The 21074-nt window shown below is 42.8% G+C and overlaps 1 protein-coding gene across 9 annotated transcripts; it reads right to left on the bottom strand.

The window, feature by feature from the left end:
- Window positions 1-86: 86 nt before the first annotated feature.
- Window positions 87-20028, bottom strand: LOC111252628 (uncharacterized). Of its 9 annotated transcripts, none has more exons than XM_086993469.1 (5): window positions 18282-20028; window positions 3541-3890; window positions 2819-2949; window positions 1957-2163; window positions 87-1544 (listed from the first exon to the last, which is right to left on the bottom strand). In XM_086993469.1, the coding sequence occupies exons 2-5, from the start codon at window positions 3811-3813 to the stop codon at window positions 866-868; spliced, it is 1290 nt and encodes a 429-aa protein (XP_086849595.1). In that variant the 5' UTR covers window positions 3814-3890; window positions 18282-20028; the 3' UTR covers window positions 87-865. The 9 variants fall into 9 exon arrangements, with proteins under 9 accessions (XP_086849595.1, XP_022666576.1, XP_022666577.1 ...); XM_022810841.2 differs by having other exon boundaries at window positions 18008-20027; XM_022810842.2 differs by lacking the exon at window positions 18282-20028 and adding an exon at window positions 17293-17647.
- Window positions 20029-21074: the final 1046 nt, after the last annotated feature.

Below are 21074 nucleotides of genomic sequence, written 5' to 3'. Positions count from 1 at the left end.
ACACATGAATAGATACATACGCAAAGAGGATGCTTGTTCCTGCTACTTATCGTTAAACCAGTCCAGTATTTATCAGTCACACACCATTCAGTTGCAGTATCATCTTGTTCAATTGTTTATTTCACACAGTTTGTGTAAATATACAGAATATTATAAATATAAATAAATAAGGGTGCTTGTCCAGGATATAAACCCAGGACCTGTCGCGCGAGTTTGCGTAGTGGCAGATTTTTGAGTAATATGATCATTTATCCTGTCGTCATTGTGGCAAAGCAGTCAACTGTTGTCATGCGGTCAAAAACTGGCATTATTGTTTATTCTGCACCATCTAATACATACAGACAATGACAATGTAATTAATGTATGAGACAATTATAGTCAGTCGTCAATATTCTATCGACTAACACTGCGTTCAATTTCATTTCTATCGTTGCTGTCTTTATTGTAGATTAGATAGATCATTCGAGCTTTTTGATGAATTTTCTGCAAAACGCGCTTGATTACCACCCCGACTGGGTAGCGGGCAGGCCAATTCGGGGATGTTTTTTGCCAGTCTACCTTTTGTGGTGTTTATAGTGTGTATGTATGTGTGTCTGTCTGCGTTGATGACTAACATACATGCTTTTTTATTCTCACGTTTTCTCCATATATCACACTCGCTTTTACTGCATCTCGAAAGTCTTGGCGCCTGACGTCCATGCCACTGGGCACTGCGGTAACGCCTTTACTTCCCAATATTAGTTATTATCTCTCTAGTTTTGTTACAAAAGTAATGATAAATCAGTATTAGTTTCAATATATATATATATATATATATATATATATATATATATATATATATATATATGTATAATATATATTAAAGTTACATATCAGTCGGAACTTCCATAACTTCCCAGTCATCGTCAGAATTAAAAGGTTCATCGGCCACCACCCCACTTCCATGGAGTTTTCCGCCCGCTCTCGAGCTGGTGTCACTCTTACTTTTAGGACCCTTAGGACTACTTTGAGGGCTAGCTTGATTCCTGGGCTTGCTTTTGTTGGTACTTTTCGGGCTGGCTTTGCTTTTGATCTTGGGGCTACTTTTGGGGCTGCTCTGAGGGCTACGGCTTTCACCCTTATTAGCCTTAGGGCTGACGAAGCTTGAACCTTTGTCGGATTGAGAATCGCTAGGGCGGCTTCGAGGGCTTAGATTGCTCGTTGGACTGGTACTGACATCTGGGCTAGTCGGAGCGGTGTGACTTTCCTTATCGGAAGCCTCCTTCCCGGTTGGAGGTGGACTGTCAGGAACATGCTTATCCGGGCTAGGACTACTCTTTTCCTTCGCGTCCTTTTCAGGTGTGGGGGGTCTTGGATTTGGGTTCCTGAGGATGGGTATTGGTGCCTTCATTTTTCTTACAGGCGCTTGAGAGCCGTCTATTGAAGGTTCGAACTCGAATCCTTCGTCTTCTTCATCATCGCTCGCGTGATGTTCTTCTTTTTTGGAGAGAATTCCTTTTGGTTTTACTTTATCACAGCCTACAGCCGCAATTTCCGAATGAGTTCTGAAATCGGAGAACAGCAAAACGGAAAATGCACAGGTCCTTTAAATAGTCATTATACCATACAAGATAGACGAGCAGTAAACGGTTAGGTGTAGATTTTTCCGACCACAGTATTTGGCGTGGGCTCCAAACAAGTGCATATACAAACAATAGCGTTTTTAAGCATCTTTCAATAAACTTTTTCAATCAAGAAGATCAGTCAAGAACACATTTTTTGCTATAATATAAATAGCATAGACTTTCCAGAGAAGTACACACATAACATAGCATACCCAAGTCCATTAGCATTACTTACTATATCTCAAGTTACTTGCTTTATACGACCTGGAAATAATTATAATAATAATTGGCGTCGAGTGTGAAAAAGGGACACATTATGGCTTATGCAAACCGCTGTGGCTATAATAATTACCCAGAGATTTCAGCTTCCGGGGCAAGGTCCAAAAACCACTCGTTGAACTCTTCTTCGACCGTAACGGGGCTGGTTGTCGAGTCATACAGCCTTAGCGGAACGACGCGAGTGGCACCAAGAAGTCTCAGGTTGATATCGATCTTCATCGCAAGACGGTTGAAATCGTCGCGAGCCTCCGAAGTGTCACCGATACCGAAAACAGCGTATCTGAAAAATGAAATTACAAAGTAGATTTGTTATGTGTTCGGGACGATCTGAACAGCTAATTGGGGCGCGTATGTTTATATTTGATATTGTTTAAGTAGAAAATCAAATTTAGAAATCGCAGACATGAATCGACAGAGATAGTCTCATTTTATGGATTCGTCAAAAAGTATCACTTGATGCTTAAACACTGTTATTATGTTTTATTGTATTACTATATGGGAAACTGTGATATATCGTCACAGTAGCCTACAAAGCGTATATATGTATATAGTGCAGCTGATGTATCTTCTTGGTGTTATTTTTCTAGTTTGTTTAATAACACTAAATTAACACTTAATAACGATGGTATACGCACTTGATATCAAAAGCACCTTTTACTGATGTTCCGATACTACAACGTAATCGAATCAACCTATTGGACAAATCTATTCGATATACTATTATGAGTGGGACTATAAAATTTTGCTGTTTTTTTTTTTAGGTCGGCTGCGATTGTTTAAAAACAAATGTCACTAGGTATAGCACGCATAGGCCTTTTCTTTTTTGCTAAACTGCCAAACACTGAGATATTTGCAGCTGCACTTTCACACTAGCTGTCTAATAATACTCTAACAAATTAAGAAATGATTCATTCCGTTTCCAATGATGACCTTACCTCAGAGAGTAATAAAGCTGCCTATTCTGGACTGGCTTACTAGCATATAGTAGGTCCACCTGAGTCTGAATGTATTGTATCAACTTTTCAACTTCGCCTGATGTCTCTTTCCTCACGATGAACAGAATTATCTGAAAGCAGGGCCACGAGACAATGTTATATTTCTGTCCAGGACAATGTAAAAATGTGGTAAAGTTTTCGTCTCGTCAGCATATCGGCCTGGTTTATATCGCAGTTTTCACCTTTACCGATTAGTTTGTGGTTCAAAAAATCGTATTTTTAAGTTATCTAAAATTTAGGTTATCAACTAGCTCGGTTGATTAGCAGCGCCGGCAACGGTAGACAGCCGAATCTATATTTTTTTTCATGTCAACAAACTGTACTATTTGGCACTATTTAGCGCCTGCGAGTAACATTTATCTATTTTATATATTATTATGAGATTTTTAGTACGTTTACGGTTGAGATATAGGCTTGCTGTTTCGAAATCGGAAGGCTAACAGCGTGGTGTCTCGGCTGCACTTCTGCTCACCATTAGCCTTACGAAAAATCTGTCACTGTGTTGGCCTGTGTGAGGCCGTACGATATCTACACATTTCCCGATTCAGCTTTATTATCGTATCCTATCGTATATTCGTCGTTATGATTACTATCAACCGTGTCATAGAAATGTTAAATTCGAACTCCATGCAACGAGTCCCCTGCATAGCTTGTATACATACCCTATTCCCGTTTGTGATATACCTGAGTATATCCTCGACAGGGCAGGTGGATACATGGGTATTAAGACGGGGACATGGAGTGATACATGTGGCCACACGACTGCAAATTTCCTCACTGCCAAGTGCCAACGTCAGCATTGATTTTTTATCTTCTTTCTTAGTTGTGTCTCTGAGTACCACGAGAAGCCCTACCCAGATGAAGGCTGCTAACATAAACGTGATAATGGCACCTCCCAACGTCCAAAAGATGGCAACCAGATACACCGCGGCCATTTTGCGCTGCTATATGGAAGCGAATTTTTCGACTGATTAAATATCCGCCAGAAGATAAATTAGTCAGAAAAAGGATGCTGAAATGAGAAAATAGATAAAACTTAGAACAAGCATGTAGATGGTTGGGATATAAGATCCTGGAAAATTACTCCACGACTTCATGAAAACAGCGGTCATACTCTCTACACACATGACAAATCTATATGCTTAAATCACGATACGAATTAGTCCTTTAAATGTAAAATACATAACGTAGACTTATACCTTTAGACATTTATAGATTTTAGCCCAATGTAAAAGAGCGGGTGGTCTGTTAAAAGCACCTTCAATTAAGGAATGAAATATAAAATGATAACCATATTCTTGCTTGTCTTTTCTACGTGTTCAGTAATATGACAATTGCTTGATCGTAAACGAGCACCATTCATGGATCGTATCGGTCCATAAATTCATGTTCCTGCACGAACGGACATAACATTTTTGAATAAAGCTAACACTGAAGATCGGATCCATTTCTCAGAGTCTAGCCATTAACATCGTTATCTTTGACGTTGACCGGGCCGGATTTTGTTCGTTTATACGCTGCCCGCATGGTATCGCGCATATGATCAATTGATATTTGCTGGCCCGACCCTTCATCATCGCACTGCTTTACGAAGTAAGCAAGTTGGATGGATTTACGCAAAAATTGACTCGTTGAACGTTTTCTCTATGGATTTTTCTACTTGAACCTTTTTCATACAAAAAAATCGCACGCATAACTGAACGGCCCAGTAATGCAAGACCGCCTACAGGAACTAACTAGCGGTCCCGCCTGGTAAATATCAACGTTGTTCATCTACTTAGGTCGGAGACGTGGCATAGAATACCAACCGAACCAAGTGAGAACGAGCTAAATGAAATAACTTGGAAAATGGTCCAACGATGTTTCCGTTAATTCCAACCGTGACTCGTTCTCGTTCCGATTGGTGTATTTACCTCGCATCGTTGACCCTAACCAATGACTTCTTTCATTTCTTTACGCTTCTTTCAACTTTAAGCGTACTCCGTACGCTTACATAAATCAAACACGATGACATCGACATCTATTAGGTAGGTAGTCTTTGCTCATTGCTCTTTTTTCCGTCAGACCCGTTGTCGTTGATTTGTTAGTCGTCGCAATGTAGTTAATAAGAAAAAGAAAAAAGAAAAGAAAGAATAATAAAGAAAATATAAATGCATCGTTGCTGTAATAATTCATCGTATCTTCATTTGACTATAATCACGTTTTAGTTTTCAGTTACTTTGTTTCCAAACCAACGTTTTCTAACAAAGTAATTAGCCTTCAATTGGTTTCAGTTTGCTATCTTATGCTGCAATGGCTCTTTTTTCTACCTTTGGTTTTTCGTTGATGAAATATCTTTGTCAAATCACAATTCCATGTAAAATTTTTCTATGCCGACATCACATTTGAACATTGATGAGGTACCCAATAGCACCAAACGTAAACAATATTTCTTGTAACTTAATCTCCTGTTAGTACATATGATCATTGCGCTGTTTGGCATTTATTGGCTGTCATCCTTGCAGCGGCCACTCTGCTGTCTTTGTTTGGGATTACCCCAGTTAGCTACAGTATCATCTATTCCAATACCGTCAGAGAAACATTAATTAAGCTACTCGTAACGGTAAACAGATGAGCCCGCACATGATCGCAGAACGCGCGAGTGGCCTAGGTAAGCGCATACTTTCTGCAAGCAACAGTCGACCTGTCTGTGACCCATACGAGTGTTAGAACAAGAATAGGTACGTACCGTAGCATCACGGTGACATTTGTGCAATGTGAACGTAATGGCTGATCGATACGACGCACAAAGTGAACTACCATAGTGACTAACCAGCTTTGACCAAAAGTCACAACCGGTCACGAATACCTTTCAACGTACTAAACGGCGGAATGTGTTGCAATGGAACCACCGTAGAAGCGTAGTTTTCTGTGTACGCTTTTGTGTCAACAACCATTACCCTATCGCTCTCACGAGGGAGAACAAAACGAGCGATCTTATTGCCGTACCACCCTTCACTTCGCGGCTAAGACAATGCCCGGTAGATTGTACACTAATCTCTATACGCATACGCTAGTGCCAGCGACTTCTCAGACGTCATGTGCCCTTAAAGAAGAATGAATCAAGGATAGCAACAGCAAGTCACGACAGGCCCCGTTGGTTGTTGCTAGGGCGGACAAAAGCAACTATGATAATGCAAGGGTCACTACCGCATCGATTAGCAGACATTATATGGTGAATAAATTAGACAGCCGAAAGCACTGACGAAGCACGAGAGCTTGTCTAGGCGTTTGCTGTGTGTCGGCCTTTGGCCTCGGACCCGCAGCCATGACTCGTTGCAATGCTCGAAACAAACCCACAAAAAATAAACCAGTCATTTAGAGCTTATTTAGAGATAGCTATCTATTTGTCGGTCAATGAATGTCGCATACGCATTTGGAACAAGTCTGTTGACAGAAGCTACCAGCGTATAGCAGCTAAGCACGACAACAGCGCCACCGTAAGTAGCTTTCAAGCGACCTCTAGCCTAAACTTTGAAGAAGCCTTCTCTTCGTAGGTGTTGGCAGTGTATAAATATCAGCAAAGGTACCAGGACTATTACCGTCATGCTACCCTTGAACAACGAAAACTAACACGTTACGTAGTGTCTTCACCACGATGGCGATGTTCGTCAGTACTGCTGGTTAACCATAGACGAGTTGTTTGCTCCGTTTCGTAGCCCGGACTTAGACGTCTGATTGGCTGCGACAGCACATCACGGAGCACGACATCAACATGGCGCAGTTGAGCATGTCTGAGTTTGGCCGGCTCGGGTTTGGCAGCAACGATAAGCCTCAGCTATTTTCTTTGCCCTGTCACTGCTACCACAGTTGACCTGTCTGCCACCGTGGGCGAATGCGGTGTCGGCCACAGCATTCTATAACAAAAAAAAACCGTAGTGTTGAAGCTGTTGCCACCGCGTTTGGCCACGATAGTGGTACGCTATGTGCATATTGTTGTTGTTTACATTCTAGCAGTTCGTCAAGGAAAGAGAAGGCGCAACATTACGTACAGCATTGCGACCTCGCAGCCTATACCAACAGAGCAATCTGTATCGACATCAACAAATACATTTGCCATCGTGGTCGTAACCGTCACAAGTGGAACAGCGCGAACAGTTTGCTAATGCTATCTACGACCGTATGTAGCGATGCCGCTTATGTGGTTCACTCTAGCCATTAGTAACAGTTACGACGCTAGTAGCCGATCCTCTGAGCCTTGCAGACGCAGGTACACCCGCCTGCAATCGTCGTTGGCGCCGTTTCGTCCGCCGTTCGCATCAAGCAACGACAACAGAATAGTGCTTTTTTGAGATACTATGTATATATATATATATATATATATATAGGCCGCGCGTTCACGATAAACGAAACTGTCGATGGTGTTTTGATCGCTACTTAACTCGGGCTTGAATTGGCTACGGTTCGTTGTGGCTGAAACGGCAGCTAAAATAGCTAGCACATAAAAACATTTAACACAGATACGTTTTGTTCACGCAGAAACGCAGAGATAATAATAGACATACAGAGGTATGAGGTGGTGGCCTCATCAGCAGTCGTAAACTGTAATGCCTCACTATAATAATAACAACAAAGCACCACGTGTAGCGGTGCAAAGACAATGATGGTATAATAACGGTTGTTAATGAAGTGGACAGACGTGGATAAAATAACTGTTCACAGAATAAAACGCGGAAGGACCGTTCAGCTCAAATGGTAGCTAGGAGCAAGAAGCAATTTACATAGGTGTGTACACAGCAGCATGTGATCATTGAAAATAGTTCAGACTCAGGCAATACTCAGACAGATAACGGCATACCAGCTTCACTATAAACAATACCGTCTAAATACAGCACAACAACTGGGTCAGCGCATGGAAGGACTTCATCTCACGGTATTGGTTAGCCAAATGAGGCAAAAAGTACAATACTGGCCAGGATCGACTTTTAGTAGCAAAGATTCCTAATGTCGGATCATTCGTTTATTTAAATATGAAGTCGGAGCTTCCAGAATGGCTACAAAGTTCAGTCGAACTTGCAAAACAAAACTGCGCAATTAATAACTAGAATTATCATCCGTCAGATGACATGTTTTAAAGATGTCCTAATTCTGCTTTAATGCTGAAATTGATGAAACTGTAGTTGATGTGTCAGTATTACAAATGCTCTCGGTTATATTCAACAAAAATCTCGTCTCCGCGATGGCGGATGGTACATGCAGTTAGTGTGAAATGCAAAATAGTTAGAAGTTGCATACTTTGAACTTTCGTAGTTCTTTTTGGTTTTTTTTACTTCCAGTCGAAGTACGCGCTACTACTATCGTGACCTTCTGTCATTTCTGTTTGTTCCATTGCTGTAGAAGTCCGGGGCACGATGGCCTTGGAGGTAAATTTTAGCGTCATGTTAAAATTTGAACATGCTGAATTTCGCCGCTAAGAAGTTGTTGAAGTTTGGAAAAATGATAATCATCTGTACGACTAACGTCTAGTAAATAGACATTACGGTTCTAAGCCTCCAACTGTAAATCTTGAATTTTATTGATTTTTGCGATTCTTGAAACGTGGCCGTTGCCCAAAATTAGTGACTGATTTATTTTTGGCTACCCAATACACAGAATGTTCATTGTCTTCCTTACTTTTTGACAGTGTAATGTTTCTAGTAGTAGTGCACCAAATAGAAAGCTTATATACGGCAGATTATCGCTTCGGTCCCAAAATGGCATTCATACTTGTAGACATTTAAATTCTTTGATTTTCTATGACCCACTGCACAGCTCGTCTGTTAATAGCCGGACTGGCGGTACCCGAGTGAACGATTTTAGATTCTAAGCAATACAAATTCATTTGTAAATCAAGAGGAAACATTACAAAGTATTGCACTGCCATGAAATAGCGCCATTAAAAATACCGAGGTTACTGTTTCTCGTACTCGACGACGAACGACATAATTATATATACAGGGATATCCGAGGACGCTTCTAATGTCGCTTGCTCATAAGCTACATTTAAGAAACAGATCTTTAGACACCGTTTTTCTGCAGGTATCTCCAACATTGAAACAAAGGGTCATGTCCACCCAGTAACTAGCACTGCTTCAACTCAGAGGTCCTTTGGTACTTTTTGCTTGCAAGTAAACTTCAGAGAAAGACTATACCCGCCGTTTTGATCATCTTTTCGACAGCAACAACGAACGATTCGATATTGCCGTGTTACCTTAACGCTTGATCACACTCTATACAGAACGATCCCGCGGATTCAAATATAGCCTGTTAGGCGTCTGCACTGTTGTGGCAGAACGCGACTACATATAGGCCCATCCTTCTCCGTACCAATTTGCTTGTACGAGCAAACGCGTCGTCTTGCGGAAAGACGCCTGGCCATATAGTATTTGACACAGACAGCAGCCGACTATCGCTGGTGTTAGGGAAGTGTTGAAAATCACTAAGTAAGCTGTTCGGTTAACGAACTTCCTGAAGTAGGGGGTAGGACGCATGATGTCTTGTCCATCGTGAGTAACACTGAGAACGTTGAAATTCAGTTGAATTTGATTATTACACGAAATGCTATGACCTGACCCTATGAGCGCTTTCTGCCGCTAAACTAAGGCCGTGATCGAGTAGAATTGCAGACACATCTAACAAAAGCTCTTGCAAAATGGTACCCTGAACAGGCCGTGCGATAAGCACTATTCAAATATCTGTTCCCATTATGACGCGACATATCCTTATATCAAACTTATTCTGTTTTAAAATTATTTTGCCGTACATTTACATGTCCATACAGGGTTGTCGTCAACAACAGTGTGACTGTAGCTTTAAATAATTTATCATTAATGCAATAGATGAATCGGTTACCACCTTCCTCTGAAGCGAGTAAACCTAACAGTGGTCGGTCCTGTTATCATCATAGCCACCGCAAATGTCAGTCTGAAACAGCACACTCGTATTTACGTGACGGTGTGTGCATCGGGTCGACCATGAATATATTTAATAGAGAAAAAGCGAACTTGATGGTCAAAAGACCGCTTGCCCTTAGGGTAAATGCTATCGTGTTATATATGCATTGGTTTTGAAGTTAGACATGAAATGGATTCAGCGAAATACAACGTACGCTTTTATCCTCGTTATCCTGCGAGTGTGAACATAAACGGAAAAATATTAGCAAATGGCGCGGAACAGAACTTGTGTACAAGATTGCCTTTACGGCTTATGCTGACAACGAGTTTCTTCACACGAGTGCGCATCTAATGAGAGCGGATCGCCGTTATTTCTGCTTGGTTAAATTCACTGTTAGTTACGGCTCTATTTACAGTGACCGTCATTATTCGGTTGCCGTTGCGATGGCGGCCATCGGTGGCAACCAGACTGCTGATCGCGCCCATCAAGACGCGGCGACGTGGATAGCAACGAGACCATTTCGCGTTTCGTCCTGATCGCGCGACTTATCGGTTCTGCCACAGACCACCACGGACTATGAAACTATTAAAGCCTCTTTGGGGCAGGTTACGACAACTGCAACGATTACGTGCGGATAATTACGGCTGAATATAGCATACATAGTGAAGCTGTCTAGTCAACTAATGTCTGCCCGTGTTTCGTAAAAAGAGAAAGTTAAGTTCTAATGTGTTCGTACAGCACAATCGCGCTCATCGAACTTGTCAAGATCGTCATAAATGATCGCGTCAAAAAGCGGAAAAGACGGCCCAGAGTATCGTGCCACACTTGACAATTCACTGAAAAGAGTTACTTTGCGAAGTAGCTGATTTCAGTAGAAATTTCAGTAGTAGCAGCAGCACCGATAGACTTCAGAGGATGGTTCTAAGGCACGCCACTACGACAACAGCCATATTTTTGTAGTTGCCATCGTCATGTGCCAGACTAAAACACGACAGGTCCCATCAGAGCTCTGGGGCATCACTTAAGGAACCCACCGGCTGCGGTTGCCTCGGTGCCAGCCAATTCCATCGCTTTTACGCATCACGAAATACGCAGCCGCATTAACAGTAACTGTCGCAGCGACGTCGATATTGGAAAGCTAAAAGATCACTATGAGTATTACGCTTCCACTGTTAGGCGTTAAACGCTTGTCTAACAAGGCCAGGAACCTCCCTTTCCCTAATTCGACCGCTACGGTGATCGGCTTTAATAATCGACGATGGTTGCAGCGTTGTAAACATTACGTATCACATATACATTCATGAACACGGCTTCAATTCATCGCATTCGAACGAATGTCTGAGAACAGCACCAAACGACAACGGCCCATCAAAAATACATAAACTGAGGATTCAGCTGAAATGCCGGATTAGCTCAGTTTAGACCAGACCGAGCTGGGCCATCTCCCCTGATCTCTAGCAAGAATAGTTGCGTTAATAGTCATCACTGGCAAATGCTGGGGTAAGTATTACCATGAGCTTTACAGAGTCGTATCTATCCAAGTCGCCACCGCAACACTCACCGTCTTTATGGAATCGTCACGAGCAAACAACAATCATCGACCGCCAAACGCTCCAGTCTTGTAAAGCTTCCCCATAGATTTTTGCGTATTTCCGCAGTCATATCGCCATCGACCGACCGGCCGGCTATCAGATTAACAAACTGCTGCTGTTGGTGCTGCTGTCATCTCATTTTCTCCTTTACGCGCTCCTACAGCGCGACCTTTATTGACCTGATTGGGCAAGATGGCCGCCAGGATTAAAGATGCTGGTTTGTTGCCAGGGCCAAGACGCTACCACTGACGCGAGGCCAGCTCGTGCTACTGTTGTAATCGAAATGCCTCAAAGCAGTTCACCTCCATGCAACGACGCCGAAAGATCAAAGCTTTAATATCGACCATCGTTCAACAAAATTTAAGGACTTGAAATTGCACCCAGACAGCGAACGTCCTGCTACCTTACAGGCTAGCGATTGCGTCGTTTGTCGAGAAGGAGTTATACAACAAGATTCAACAGGACGTGACTTGAGTTCCTTTTCCACCGAGCATTCTAGCTAGAGTATAGGTTTATGTGTGTATGTGTACGTCTCTGGCACTGTTCAAACATACACGCAAGTGCATTCCCATAAAAATAAACGTAAAGGCGAGGTGCGTTTCGCATGAACTCGTGGCAAACTTGATTGTCTATAACTGTCGTATTTTCATGGACAACCCAATTCCATTGTTAATACAGTGGTCTATTTGATGTTGTCGCCAATGCTAATGGCTATGGTAATGCTGTTGTTGACGGCTGTTACGTCGCCTTGTAGCTGCGAGGCAAAGTATTATTTTCTCGCGAGTCTACGCGACTATTGATCAACATCAGTAACATTACACCAGCACGAAGCCTTTTCACTGAAGAACATTAACTCGTCACGCGGTCAGGTCGTGCCTTGTACTCGAAGGCCGAAAATGCCCCCAGCGTTAACCAGACATTCTAGTAAAATTAGTCAGTGGCGTTCGCATACAGGCAGACATTAACGTCACTGCGAAATGCGGACATGACCATGGACCGTTGTTGTCACTATCAGATAATCAACGATACCCCTGATTGCACTAGTGTAGCATCGTAAAAACGGACGCTTACTTTTAGGAGATTAATCGGATTTTATAGACAGTAAACTGGTAACAGTATTAGCCTGGAAGTTGAGCAGCGGCGCTGCACTTACGATGGCTGTAACTAACTGTCATTGACCAGATGATGGATCCTCCATAAACGCAAACGTAACGTAAAAGCGAGATCAGGAATAAGAATATCCATTGATTAGTTTGTTTCGCGCTACTCGAAAATGAAAAACGTCTACAGACATAACAACTACACGAATTTACGATTATCATATATACGTAAACTGGAGGGTCGGATGTCTTAGCCAGCCAAATGATATATTAACATATGCAAAACCCACAACTGATGGGTCATTTTCGATTCGCTGAAGTTATAACGAGACGCCAAGAAATATAGTGTATGAAATACGCTTAAGGAGGTTCGATTACTCAAAGTTATAAGATGCACAGCAGTCGATATGCTGAGATGACATACCCCAGAGCGGGCCAATTCTCAGCCGTTGCATTATCTCACAGGCGATACCCATCATAGATAGAGAACACTTGTTGATTCGCTGAGAAAACCGATACTGCAGAATAGCCTCCATCGTCATTCTGTCAGGCCAAGCCCGCAAAAGGAGGATTGACCTATCTTAAATTGTTCATCGTTATATAGTTGTAATAAATACATTATCAGAACATTTCACTACCGCAAATATTAGGTGCGTATTGAGGAAACGTACGCAGATGGAGCACAACGCAATTATGCTCAGTTAAGTAAGTGTAGGGGTCGCTCCCCAATCTTTCTATTGGGGCCTGTTTTTTCGACCTGCTTGATAATCTGACGGTCGGTTTATCTGTTTGCATAGTTTGCGGTTTAACTAACTTCTCAAGTTTTTTTTCGACGACTAATCACTTTTCAAGATGGAATCAACTGTTTCAGCCATTATCTTTTGCTGCATTCGTTCATCACACCACACCTTTACACCAGCCGTCTTAATTACCACCATTTTAAGACCCTGCTCGAGCGTGTCATTCGAGAAAGCGCGTCTGCTTTTACAGTCTATAGCTGGCTCTTTCAAACGCAAAACAGGCAGGCAATGAAACAACTACTTTACATCAACTATAGAAGATCAACTGACTAAAACGTTTCCTTTTCGTCGTCGCAAACGGCAGCTTTCACCGCGATAGATTCTCTTCGACCGTCTACAACGCAGTCGACAGGCATAGATCAGCTGCATATTTTGGGTTACATATACCATTATGAGTCAACTTGGCCTAGCAGCAGGCTGTGTCCTGCCGCTGTAGTGCCTTGATTTGCTGTGTTTTGCCACATATGGCCTAATATAGCTTGAAGTGGCTATACTTCTTGCCTGCGACATAATACGACAGACACGCCGATGTCGTGAGTACAATACAACACTGCTTTTATTCGATGCTACTGATGGTAAAAGCGGGGGGCTACAGCTGAGCGACGGCCACAGCCGACCGAGTTGGCCGCAACAGACTGATTCGTAACACGGTGGCAGGAGTGGCGTCGTCATAGAGAATACGCGGATTAGCTTAGAGGGGTGATGTTAGTGAGTAGATTTGACGGCTTGCGGTCCCCGTGTTACAGTGACCTTCGAGTCACTGGCGTAGCCGACCAGACCAATAGTGGGGCCTTCACACGAAGTTCTGCTGTGAAGAAGGAGCAGATAAAGATGGCTCAAAGGAGCTACTGCTGTTGTTAATGTTAGTGTCTTCGTTTGTAGATTTTGTTCGGACAGCGATAAAGTATGAACGACTTCAAGGAATCACATCTATTCCACGGGCCCAATCCAACCCCGTACGTATCAGAAACTGTGAAGGACTTCACGCGTAGTTTGTTCGATTACTATGCCAATAAATTTCCAAGAAATACTTTTCTCCGTTTAGGATAGGGACCTACATTAACGGGATCATTTAAAGCGATGTTCGGTCTCGTAATGATATTAGTAACAAAAACATTGAACGATAGAACAGTTTGATAATAATGGTACGACTATTAGAAATTAATAACAGTCTATGGTAGCAATCTGCATGCTAACGCCAATAAAGGCAGTGCTGATACTTCATTTGTTGACAATACCCATGATTGCCATTTTGGCAACGGATTCTAGGCTTCCAACTATATTTGTTTAACTGGGTAAAATAGACAATATTGGACTACTTGGCAGTAGGTTCCTTCTATTTACTAACGAAGTCGCTGTTCGTGCAGCCAGCTCATTGTGTAGACATCAAGGGCTTAGCAGCTTATTATATTGCACATTAGTGAAATCAGTACCGTCTGATTGATCGACTATGTTTACAAGCTATGCACAAACATACATACAAAGACACAAATACTCATGAAAACCTCAATACTACCCAGCCAGTCTTAGCCGTGATTCAACGCTCAAAAGTTTCGCGGGTCGTTAGCCTAATGCGCACTAACCATATTGACTCTAACTAGAATGATCTATAACACACAGTATCTGCGTTCTAAAATATGAGAAAAGGCTACAGTAGCGAATATTATTGAGCTATTGTCGTAGCTTGTCGCTGGTTTTAGTTGGTTTTATTACCATCACGCTGCTCGACACGCGGCGGATTCAAAGCACGTAACGACACTGGGACATGCACCTCCGCCATTGGTTTATAAGAAATTGCTCTAGCAGCCATAATTGTACCACGAAGACATAACACTGGCGGGGATTTAAAGTGGGGACTGTAGTTTGGATACGTAGCTTTCCATCAGTGTATTGGACTTGATATCTTATCTTTAACCGGACTAGAGAAAAACGATACCATCGCTTACCAGATGGCAAGCCAAGGGTAAAACCAATCATAAAGTACTGCTCTAAGCAGCAGACAAGCAGAAGCTAGCCCTCGCTGCCTACTAATGACTTTTTGATGCCCATCTGTCTTTGTGCATCTTGTCACTTGACAGCGAGTCGGTCGCTAGTCAGAATGATGTGTCTTCTGTGATGTCACATCCACTGTTATACTGCTGTTGGCACTGTTGTTTACGATTCGTATTGAACAGCAGGAAGTGAAGAATTAGCTTGAATAGATGTGATTTATGAACATACCGTTAACACAACGGTAAATGCTCCCCAATATGCAGCTATGGTGCCTTCAATTGATATGATCTTTGTTTTCAGCACCCCTATTTGATCAGACATGTCGCCCAAGGATCGTAGACAGGCCTATTTGATATATGGCGATAGCGGCATCAGCAGCGGCGATTACCATTCAGCTAGCGCCTCGTGGTTCCTTTCGGTTTGACAAGAGACAGCTTTTTTTCTGCTTTTTTTTTTTTTTTTTTTACAAAATATGCTGACTTCGTTACGAGAAATGTCAATCACGATAACAACACGAACGGGAGTTGCACTCATCGCCGGTATCCTAACCAGCGCTATGCAAAGTTCACAATAGTAGTGACGTTTATATGGCATCATGTGCACTACGTCTTCTGTCTTCACTATCATGATGAATTGGTAGCAAGGATGAGCCGAGGAAAAAGAGGAACGAAGGAAGTGTGATTCCATTTATCAATGTCGCGCTGAGAGCTGTCGCTGTTTTCTGACTGTTACCAGCCGGTTGGTTTATCTATATATCGCCGTAATGGTGTCATTCATTCGGATTCGCGTCGAGTCAGCAGTGCCATCGGATCCACCTACTGCTACCTGCGTGTTTACACTATGCATCAAAGCGTTTCGTAGTTGAGATACAACTGATCCATTAGCGCACAGTTGGCTGCCGTATAGACATACGACTTACTGCTAAACACCTGTTTATACAGTAATCAGGTTAAAAAGCAAACCAACTCACCAAGCCCAACAGGTCGTCGACACAGACAGCATTAATGTACGTTAACTTTGTTTGGAATCAGGCACCAATGGGCAGAGTTCGCTGGCCGAACCGCTGCTGCGGATACCGGGCAACGACCTTCACCACGACGAAGTCAGTTTTTAACGCTGGAAACATTACCAGGCGACAATGCAGCCCGCTACACAGCGCTCGTCAACCACTTAATGCCCCACTACAGTTATTGCTGGCATCGTCAGTGGCAACCTTTTGGTACTTCCCGTGCCAATCGCAACGTCTGGTGGCGATAAATGCCGACTAGTATAGGTCATGAGCTGTAGTCAGCGGCACAACCGTGTTACTGTCGAAGTCAGTGGTCTACACTTTCAGCTGTTTCGAGGGTTTGGTGCCTGGCACCGAAGCATGAGCAACAATGCGACGGAGTGTGGCATCGGCCACGCGGTACGCCTAGATTCTACTTATCTTTCCGTGCGACTCTGTTATGGCCCGGCTAGTGCACGTACCGTACTATTTCGTAGTAACAGCTGAAAACGTACACACATGAATGTCTGAATAGGCCCTCTAGAGCCATATTGCCGTCGATTGCCGAACGCATTTAACAGCTACGACAGCAAATATTAAGTTATATATCGTGAGAACAGACTAACCAAAGCTGGAAGTTTCTGCTCAATGAAGAGATAAAAATAAATAAACAGTTCCAGACAAGCTGTCTCTTTTCTAGTGACTATGAACCCATAGTTCATCATATCCTCGGCGGATAACGAAGTCATTGTCTCAATAGCGATTTCGCTTGCATCTATCGAGTAGCCAACATCTAATGAAGTCGGCATTGTAGAGGGTGCGCATCAGGGTCGAATCCGCGACTTCAACTAATGGACATCCATGGCAGCGATTGATTAAATCTATAGGTGCCACATACATAAAACGATCTATCCTAAGCTAGCAGATTTTATGAATTATAGGAAAAATTGGCCTAATAGATCATTGCTGATAAATTAAATAAAGGAAGCTGTCACATCCCAGGAATATAAGTCATTGCAGAGTAAGTTACCACGCATAGCCGCATACGTTAGAACAGAGGAACCAGGCGCTGCCGCGCCGTTGACCTGAAGTAATTCACAACGAAGTCGTAACGAACACAGCTGGACCAGCGCATTCGTATGACATCGACAGCTTATCGGAACACCAATGGCTAGTAGACTCTAAACGTGACGAGTTCACAAACGACGAACCGATTCGCTGGGGCAGCAATAAAAAAAATTCATGAAGCCAACGATAATGATGACGAACACCAACAGCAGCAGCATCATCAACGGTCCGTCGTTTAGTCTTCTGCAGCCGGCTAATATATACCGTTTCGAAACCGCACCATACCGTACTGCGCTGTTGTCAAGAACAAGGACGTCACGTTTTTTCGTCAAAAAAACATCGACAAATGCAGTAACGTACGTTTTTCATCTTCGTTTGACTGTGTCAACTTGCACAGACTGTCGCTTCGTAAAACAGCCCATTGAATATAGCCGCTACCGAACGATGCTGCGTCATATTACGATAGAGCGACCACTCGTGCCGATGAGCTTGCCGAGTTCATCTTCTGCGCGGAGCTACCATGGCGAATCATGACACGCGATTACGGCCAATTATGTCTCATTCAAAACATCCCTACCGATACAACATGTACGCATACACACAGAGAGGCAAACAGAGGGGGAAAACAAACGATACATGACGTTTGGTAAACAACTAAAACGATCAGAGACACACACCGTTTCGTTTCCTTGCCGCAGTCTCTAACAATAATTGCTGTTGTTCTTTCGAAATTTCACGGCCCTCTTATCCAATGCGATTTTCTGTTCGTCGACTTCCTGTCGTACACACGCACACATTACCGTTGCAATCATATACTAACACCAGCAACAGTGACACCACGGAAACAACGGCAACATCCCGTCAGACGTCGTCCAGTCTACTGCAATGGGATTTGTTTCTATCGGTCGTCGTAGCAGTAGTAATCATTCCAGCAGTCGTATACAAACTCACCACTCAGCCGAAAGCAGTAGAGATCTTCGTCACTTCTACGGCCAGATACACCACACAGATATCAGACCGTCGCTGTTTGTGTGTACGATCAAATACACGGGCCAACGCAGTGAGTCAATGGACGCAGCTGCAAACCCGCGCTGGCCTGGTTGGCTGACAAGACTGAGTCGGAAACTGCTTTGAAAATGTTTTGTCGCCCCTCAACAGCAGTGGCGTTGTCCTTCGCCACAGTCACAGTCCACTACCCTGTTCACGGTCGTTTTCCAGCCACTTGCGCACAACTGAGGCCACACTATAACATCAGCGCATCGGATAGAGAGACAAGAGAGAGGGTCGTCAACACCGATGGCGGCAGTCAGATACAGTGACGCACAAACACATACGACCGGCGTTATATTATTCGCCCACGGCTAAATCCTCACACTGTGCCTGTAGCTTGTCACTCATTGATTTGCTGCTGCTGCTGCTGCTGCTGTTACGGCTGTCTAGTTCTAGAAGGTATCAAGCATTCTTCCACGGCGGCTGCTGAACGTAGAGCAGAGAGCCCGCTCCCAGGCGCGAAAAAAAAACAACTCCCACAACGCACTGATCGCAGCGCCACAACCACGAGCATAGAGTTGAAGCCAAATACGACTGGCGGCAAAGTAACGCAGATCAACGCGGCCGCCGCTGGCGGCCCGATCAGCTGATGGGAAAGAGTATCTTGCGGCTGGCGAAGACATAGGCGCAGACAGTCCATGTTGGGATGAAGAGAAACGGAAAAAAGGGAGAGGTAATTAGGCAGTGCTGCGTAATCGGCGTTATTGACGTCGACGTTTTCGAATTGAAAACACCTCGAACCAACTAGATTAGGTTCGATTGAAAGCCAAACCAATAAAGTATCTTGTCCAACGAACCTGACGATTCGTGCCATTGGACACATTGCTTCATTGCTAGATGGGGCCAGTTATCTCAACCAATGCCTGAACGTAGTAAAACGTAAAATTCGAAGCGTTTAGACTCCTGAGTTGAACCTAGATGTATACTGTCTTTACTACTCAACTTGCAACAACTTTGTAGCGTTGCGTTGCAAAGAGCACAGGTGAGAACGTGGACGTAACGAGAAGTCTGCGGATACGCCGACAAGTCGTGTATTCTACATCATACGCTTGATGATTTCCCCTACAAGGAAGGCAACCAGGTCGAAGATGATAGCATTGGTTGGAAAAATCGGATGAGAAATAGAATACCTGCCATAATAAGAGAACAAAAGTTTTTATACTAAAGTGTACTACCGCGTATATCGAGTAACGCTTACGGTACAAAATGTTGAATGGAAGACAAGCTTGGTGGCGAATTTGTATGATGAAATGGGAAGAAATCCTTTATTTTAATAGGAGGAAAATTCTGCTTAAAAAAAACTGTAACGGGTATCCCAAAAGACAACTTTGATTGTCGAAGGAAACAAATAGTGTTCGAACTGCCATTTCCGTTGCATTTGAAGCATTGGCTACCGTTTCATCGCGATCGATTTTCTCCTACGTTGTTAGGTTGATGAAGCGCTTAACATACAGCGTCGCATTTGTTGTCGGATCATTTAGCATTGTGAACGAAAAACCACAGATCATAAATATCACTTGTTTTCAAATCAACTTCATTTACAACCAACATTTATGAGATACAGGATCAGTTAATGGATTTTCATCATGTCGCTTCATTTTCAATGACGGATGCAACTTTCCGCTGCAACAATCTACAACAACAACCGCTACAAAAATTCTGCCGGTGCGGAGGATCTACCTTATGGTATATCAGGACGTTGGCATGAAAAAGACGCTTTACATTATAGAGACATTAAAAAAAACATTTTGACTCTGTTTAATTAATAATATTTTATCCAATATGACACAAACATTAAAGCGTGGCTATATTAACTGTTTACTATTTCAGCGTTACTCCCTCCCACTGTGGTGTGGACTGCTTCTAATATTGGCACAGAACGCGTAATCGTTAGCCACTACGAGGGAATGAGGCACTTTTTCAATATGAAACCTAAAAGATGACGACGACGTGCTGCCTGGTGCAAAATGATGAGCAATAACAAGATAAACTGTTTCGCCTAGCAGCTCTATTCCCTAGACTTACTCAATTCCAAGTAAGAGTTAATGGGTGAGCCAAAACGCGCTTATGTACGGCTAACATGAAATAAGGTGTTCAGTAATAAAGAAAAATAGTAAGAATAACTTTGATTTGTTTGGCTAGGTGTTAACATACTCTCTAGCCGTATTTAGGGTCGCGCTCAAATCCATCATTAAAGTAATGATGCAGGCATGTTTTAGTCCAATAACTTTTAAAAAAAAACTGCATAGGAGATAAGATACTATTTGCTAATGTTTTTCTGCTTAAATTTCCTGTTATTAATCTATTTTTTGTACGAAAATGTCTTCTTTGTCTGCTAGGTGAGCCAGTTGCCAATAGGACTTCAGCCATACATGTTATACCTTGTGGCTATCTTATATGTACCATTCTATTTATTAGTATACAATTATTCTCGTTATGCCGCGGAAATGAGATGTTCAGTGTTGGCGTTAAGGTCACATTTCTTATTTTCTAATTCTATTTTTTTAGTTTCACAATAAAATGTACTATTGTAGTTTTGTTATTACACCATAATGAAATATCCTTATTTGATTATTAGTTTGTGATCGCATTTGTTTTTTGATGTTACACTAACCAGCCGGCGAGTTTCAGCGACTAAGAACAAGCTCACCAGATGTATTTTGTGCCAAATGATTGAAAGAATTCATTCATTCA

Source organism: Varroa destructor, unplaced genomic scaffold (assembly GCF_002443255.2).
Source record: "Varroa destructor unplaced genomic scaffold, Vdes_3.0 BEIS01000006.1, whole genome shotgun sequence".
Classification (NCBI taxonomy): Eukaryota; Metazoa; Arthropoda; class Arachnida; order Mesostigmata; family Varroidae; genus Varroa; species Varroa destructor.
Note: the sequence above shows the minus strand (reverse complement) of the source record. Positions and strands in the feature narration are given on the sequence as shown.

Bases quoted from the DNA above. Each gene is read 5' to 3' on its own strand.
- LOC111252628 (XM_086993469.1), bottom strand. From the start codon at position 3,813: ATGGCCGCGGTGTATCTGGTTGCCATCTTTTGGACGTTGGGAGGTGCC. The intron at 2,164-2,818 runs GTAAGGTCATCA...TTCATTTTTCAG, and splicing joins CAGCTTTATTACTCTCTGAG to ATACGCTGTTTTCGGTATCG. The intron at 1,545-1,956 runs GTAATTATTATA...CTCCGATTTCAG, and splicing joins CCGGAAGCTGAAATCTCTGG to AACTCATTCGGAAATTGCGG.